At 39.2% G+C, this 6,283-nt stretch overlaps 1 protein-coding gene across 2 annotated transcripts in view; it reads left to right on the top strand.

Annotated features, from left to right (window-relative positions):
- hdx (highly divergent homeobox) overlaps positions 1 to 6,008 on the top strand; it is a 20,065-nt gene extending 14,057 nt beyond the window's left edge. The window contains exons 6-11 of one of the 2 annotated variants that reach the window (XM_014022071.1): positions 2,193 to 2,339; positions 4,276 to 4,477; positions 4,563 to 4,642; positions 5,062 to 5,148; positions 5,292 to 5,414; positions 5,496 to 6,008. In XM_014022071.1, coding sequence (XP_013877525.1) covers positions 2,193 to 2,339; positions 4,276 to 4,477; positions 4,563 to 4,642; positions 5,062 to 5,148; positions 5,292 to 5,414; positions 5,496 to 5,747 — 891 coding nt within the window. In that variant the 3' untranslated portion in view covers positions 5,748 to 6,008. Of the gene's footprint in view, positions 1 to 2,192; positions 2,340 to 4,275; positions 4,478 to 4,562; positions 4,643 to 5,058; positions 5,149 to 5,291; positions 5,415 to 5,495 lie in introns of both variants that reach the window. The other variant, XM_014022070.1, reaches the window with a different exon arrangement.
- The last annotated feature ends 275 nt before the right edge of the window (positions 6,009 to 6,283 follow it).

Raw genomic sequence — 6,283 nt, forward strand, 5'->3', positions numbered from 1 at the left:
CCTCTCCTCGTGCACGAACAGCTGGATAGAATGGAATTTACGCAGCTCATTTACGCACGTTTCCTGAAGATAGAAGTGTTTGTTGAATCTGACGTGACATGTTCGTACGAACCCTTTGTACGAACAAAAGTAAGAGAAATTTAGGAGAAGAATACGAACATGTTCTTGCATGAGGCCCAATGTATTTTAGATGGCTGTGACCAGAATTGAGATGTTCCACTGTAATGCACAGCACCATGTTTGTCAAAAAAACAAACTCATCGTATCAGCTGTCCAGTATGGTCTTCATTTTCTTTCATTTTCCCTGGACTAGTGGATCATGTGGAGATGGATGCACATATTTTAGTTTCCATTTTATAATCTTAAAAAAAAAACTATGGAGGCATAAAAACGATTCTCACTGTTATATTAAATATATATATATAAAAACACACAACTGGAAAAGTATCATTAACAATTTGGACTATCATTTCTTGGTGTACATATAAATAACAAAAACAAAAGACATCCATTAGGGTTACAGTAATTCTTCGAATTTGCCTATTTCAACAAGACTCCATGTCAATTATAGTAGTACATGTAGGACTGGACAGTTTGGCTAAAATTTATATTACGATATAACTTCTAATTTTAGTTGAAACAATATAATTTCAATATGAATAATAATAATGTCAGATAAACTGCCAAGAACACCAATATTTACTGTACCTACAAACCTTTAAGACATTAAGATTGTGATTAGTCAGAACAAAAACATATCTCAAATTCATTTCATGACTAGTCTTAACTTAATTATTGATATCTGAATTATATGTTTCATGTAGTCAGTAATTTATTGCAAATAATTGCATTTGAGCCCCCATACAACTTAATGGTAAATCTGACATTTAGTCAAACCAATTTCAGATATGTGGAATGCCATATCCGTCTGTTTTTGCAGCATCGTCTTAATTTGTTCGACAGCTGCTGACGGGGAGATGTTRATGTTTTATGAAGAGGGTTAAAACTTTTCAGGTGCTTCATTTTCACACTCAGAATGTTCTATTGAGTGAAACTTAGACGATGGAACAGATTTTCAGACTGAAGGCTGAAGTTTATCAGACCTTTGATACACAAACCACTTCCACACCACTGAAGTATGGTCGTTTTTTCTTTCCTGACTCTTTCTTCTGCGTCTGTTTTCAACTGTGCTTTTTTACCCACCGCTGTTGAGCTCATTATGGCACAGATATCCACTGTGTGTAGGTAGTGTTGTTAGCATGCTGTAAACAGAGCGGTAGCGCTGAGCTCTGGCATTGAGCCTGTGGTGTACGTCATCATGCACTGACGCAACGTATATCAATCAAATTTCTTTAAAAGACATATCACAGTTATTGAAATGTTTTCTATCGCAATAAACAGCTCTGGCAAAAAAACAAGAGACCACTTTAAAATGATCAGTTTCTATGATTTACTCTTTATAGGTAAATGTTTGAATAAAAATGAACATTGTTATTTTATTTTATGAACTACTGACAAAATGGGTCAGAAATTTCAAGCAAATTTTTTGCAGAAAATGAGAAATGGTCAAAATAACTAGATTCAGTGCATTCAGACCTCAAATACTGCACAGAAAACAAGTTCATATTCAGTTACATGTAGAAACAACAATACTAATGTTTTAACTCAGGAAGAGTTCAGAAATCAATGTTTGGTGGAATGCTCTCCACCAAATACAGGGAAACTGTGCAGTGGTCTCTTTTTTTTTTCCAGAGCTGTATACGAATATTGAGTTATTGTCCAKCACTAAGTGCATGACTGCTTTTCAGCAGCAATAATTACTCTGAAACTTTCCAAACCAACATTGTTTAGAGAGTTATCTACAACAGGTGACATATTTATTCTTCTTAACATTATAGCAAAACCCCACCTGAGAACAYCTGAGATACTTTAACACACACCTGAATGAAACCAAGCAGCAAACTCCCAAAACGTGTGACTATAAAGCTTAGACTTTGTGAATGTGTGAACTTTACAACTTGTTCAGAATAATAGGATAAGTTTTTTTAAATGTCTTGTTTAAATAAAGAACTATTGTTTACCTTACTATATTTTCTTTGAATAATAAAGCTAAAGATGAGATGCAGCCTCTGTCACCTCTCACTGCGGTCAGTTCACCTCCACATTGCTCACTTGCAGTTCTGTGTCTCCAGCTGCAGGACCGGACTCAGTTCAGCGACTGCGATCTCGTCCAGCTGAAGCGCTACTGGGACCGAGGCATGACGAGCCTCGGCTCGGTGTGCAGGGAGAAGATCRCTGCCGCAGCCAACCAGCTCAACGTCGACACTGAAATAGTCAAGGTTAGAGAACGTCACAGAGAGGAAGTTGCTGTTTTATTCTAGGTTTAATAACACGCAAAAAAAACAAAACATGTTTTTTGTGTAAACTTGTAAATCAGAGTGATTGTCCACGGTGTCACTTGCATGTGTTCTGATCAGATTTGCACATCACCAAGCTACATGTAGAGGTTGCTATGGTAACAGCATAGAGGTCAGTAACTATGTTACGCCACTCGTGACGTGGATGTTTAACAGATTTTTTTTCCAGCTGTGTCTGTAGTGAAGACACCTTCCTCAAATCGTAACAGGCTTTTGTTTGGCCAGCTAAAAATAAATCAGAAACTCACTTTGATCTCAAATAAAGGTTAGTAGCCTGGTAAAAACCAGCCCCTTGTTCAACGCTTTGCTTCACACAGAGGGTCCAGAACCTCAGCTATTGAGAAGCGATTGTTTGCTGGAAGCGTGGACTCTGTTGAAGTTTAAAATGATTGGATCTGATTTACCCAATCGCTAACGTTTGAACTTGACATATTCGGTGCGACAGCTCGACCATGAAGGAAGCTAAGCTAAGAAGCTAACCAGAAATTGCGTTTGCTGTAAACAACCATTCTCTATGGGAAGAGAGAAGTACCGAGCCAAACGAGACGACTGTAAATGAGAGCTGCAGGCTTTATGAGACAAATTGAATTTAATTTGGAAGCCTTATCAACACAGACTGGTTTCATTCAATTCCTCCGCTGCCGGTGCTAAACGACAAGCAGACACTGTGCAGAAAATCAACGTCGTCGTTCAAAACTCCGCCTTCTGTTTTCTGATTGTCCTGATTAAAAATCTACTGGAGCAATCCTTGTCTATGGGAGGAATCCCAGACGGAGCAGAGAAGGGAGACTAGAATTAAGCAGAACTGTGTAGGAAGGCAAGAGCCAGGCTAAAAGGTTGGTATAATAAAATAAAAAAGATAAACTTCAGGCTGACATGGACTCTTCAGGGCTAAGAGTATTTTAAGTCACGGACATTTTTTTAATTTGTTTACACAAAGTTGTTTAAAAGTCATGCAGTTTTATATCAACGCCACTGTTAGAACACAAATGTGCTAAATATAGTCCCCCCATGTCCTGGCACACAAAACACACACACACACACACACACACACACACGACCCTCTGCCGTCTTGCTCATTTTTCTCCTGCAAAGAAAAATGTCTTGACTTCAGGTGCTTAAAGGATAGGTGAAGGTCTTTAAGCAGTTTTTTTTTTGTTTGTTTTGTTTTATGTTTTTTACTTTTGTTGGTGGTCAGGATGATTTTCTACCACCTTGCCTTCAGTTTATTGAACAGTTTGAGTTTTTAATAGAGGGTTGATGTGTTTATGCTGAGTTAGCACTCATGCAACCAATTTCCTGTTTAACGTCTCTTAAGTGTGTTTTTGGCAATCRAACTATTTCCACATACTTTGTGCTATTTTAAGCATCTTTTATTAAATTGTTAGCTCAGTTTGAGCAGTGTGCTGGGACTTAGTTGTAACCTTTTATATTTTACAAAGTGTTTAACTGTATTAAAAAAATCATTTTAGAAATACATTCATATCTCGTTAACTTCTTCAAAAATTATGTTCTTTACATACTCTATTTTTGTTTACTTTTACATACTTTTACTCACTACTAGCTTTTTGCTACCATTCTGCTCCCTTTTACTTTTAGCTGTAGTTTTGCTAATTTTAGCTACTGTTTTGCTAATTTTAGCTTTGTCATCTCTTTGGTTCCTCCTATTCTGCTGCTTTAGTTTTTAGTGTTTTTCTGCTTTTAGCTTGTGTTCTGCTCATTTTAGCTTTCTGTGTTTGTTTTAGCTTAACCAACTCAGTTTCATCCTTAACAAATTTCATCAGTTAATCTACAATTTTACAGAAAATGACATTTCACAGGGTCGTCACTGGTGTTTTTTAATTTTTTTATTTTTCAGACATGGATCAGCAACAGGCGCAGGAAGTACCGTCTGATGGGTATTGAAATYCCCCCTCCTAAAGGTGGACCTGCTGTATTCACAAGCTCACCTCCACCAGGGAACCGGTCTCCAGTGGCCCTSAGCCCAGACGGCGAGCAGCTCGGGACACCTGACCTGGTGGATGAGCTGAATGACGGGGGATCTGTGTGCATGTCCGAGGGTGAGGACGCCTTACATATTGCATGAACTTTTGTGGCCGAACGAACTGTGCAGAGAAGCGTTCACACTTTGTGTCTCAAATCCAGATGGGACCGTGGACTCCCAACACAGAGATGGAGAGGATGAAGCAGATGTGTCCACTGTGCCTCTGCTAGCCGATAACGTGGTACTTTATTGTTATTTTTCTAAGAAGTAAAATTATTTTGAAGTGGGTTCTCTGGAAGAAGATGAGCAGTTAACATCTTATCGGTTTAGGTAGCTTTTTAAACAACTTCTGTTAAAGGGAATAGTTCAGTTTTGACCAGAAAATCCAAATCTCCAAACTGAGGTAGTTCAGCAATCTATCTGCAACAGGTATGATACTAACTGTTCATAAACTTTACGATGAATTGCATTTGAAAATAGCTGAACTAGTCACATAAAAAAATCACAGTAGCTTAAACAAAAGATGTTTGATCAAAGATTGCCTCGAGTTTTTTTCTTGAGTAAACTTCTAAAAGCCTGTGTACGAATGCAGCATCCGAAGCGAGCCGGTTCTTTTCCTCATGAGATCATCAGCTGTCTGCTCTGCGTTTTTGACAGAAGATCGAAGTAATCGATGAGGATGAAGAGGCTGATGATGACTTGGTGATTTCAGACCTCGAGCAAATGCAGAATCTGCTGGAATTCAAGGTGAAAGCACGCAGACCGATCAAACACCGGTCCTGCAGCGTCGGTGCAGGAMCGCCAAGGTTAAACAGCAGAGCTTTAAAAAGCGCTGCAGCACTGCTCCGTGCCCTCGAGCTCTSAATTCCTGTCCTGTTCTTGTGTTTCAGCACGAGGAGGTGCAGTTCTTAGAGAACGAGCTAGAGAACCAAAAACAGAAATACCAGGAGCTTGCAGAGTTCACGAAGAGCCTGCTCAGCGCTGTGAGGAACAATGACCTGGAGAGACAGCAGGTGCGTTCACAGTCAGAAATACTAAGCAGGATGCTGTAATTGTGCGTTTCTAACCTGGTGTGTGTGTGTGTGTGTGTTTAGGAACTTTTAGCCAGTCTACCTCAGCCTTCAGACCAGGACTGGGACCTGACCGTGGAGAGAGGAGCYCAGTCGGACGCGACGCCCAACCACGACTTCCAGGCAGACGGCGCGAGCGGCACACACCCTCCACAGGTCCACACAGACGAAGAAATCCAGATAGTTGGCGTGAACAAAAGTCACACAACAGCTGAAGCTGCTGAGCCCTCTGCATCAGAGGAGCAGCTGCAGGAAGCAGCTAAAGAACAAAAGTGACTTTCCCCATCGGCGCACAAACACACTCGTACAGATATTYTCACACTCCACACAGATTTTACACAGGAAGGACTGAACGGTCCAACAGTTACAAAATAAAAAAGACAAAAATTAAATAAATAAAACCTCTGTTAAATTCATGCACAGTGCCTGAGGATTGACGCTTCACTACGACTGTTGGGACTAATGCCTTTTTTACTGCATATCATTCGCCTTGCTCTGGTCCTGTCCAGAGAGAACAATAAATGACCTCTAACTTAACTGTTTGTGTCTGTGTGTGTACTGAGATTTGTTTTTGTTTTTTCAAACTGAATACAAAACAGTACAATCAAAACAATGTTAGAAATAAAAAACGACCAATAAATAAACAAATGTACTGTAATTAGTCAGAAAAAAGTGAAGCTTACAAATTCTTACCCTTTCTCACAAATCCTCTTTACTAACTATACAAAAAATATTAATGTACTAATTAAATAGAAAAGAAAAACTCAATAAGGTAGAGGTGTTTAGTAACTATCGGTAAGTACATTTACTTT

This window comes from Austrofundulus limnaeus, unplaced genomic scaffold, assembly GCF_001266775.1.
Source record: "Austrofundulus limnaeus strain Quisiro unplaced genomic scaffold, Austrofundulus_limnaeus-1.0 Scaffold317, whole genome shotgun sequence".
Lineage (NCBI taxonomy): Eukaryota > Metazoa > Chordata > Actinopteri > Cyprinodontiformes > Rivulidae > Austrofundulus > Austrofundulus limnaeus.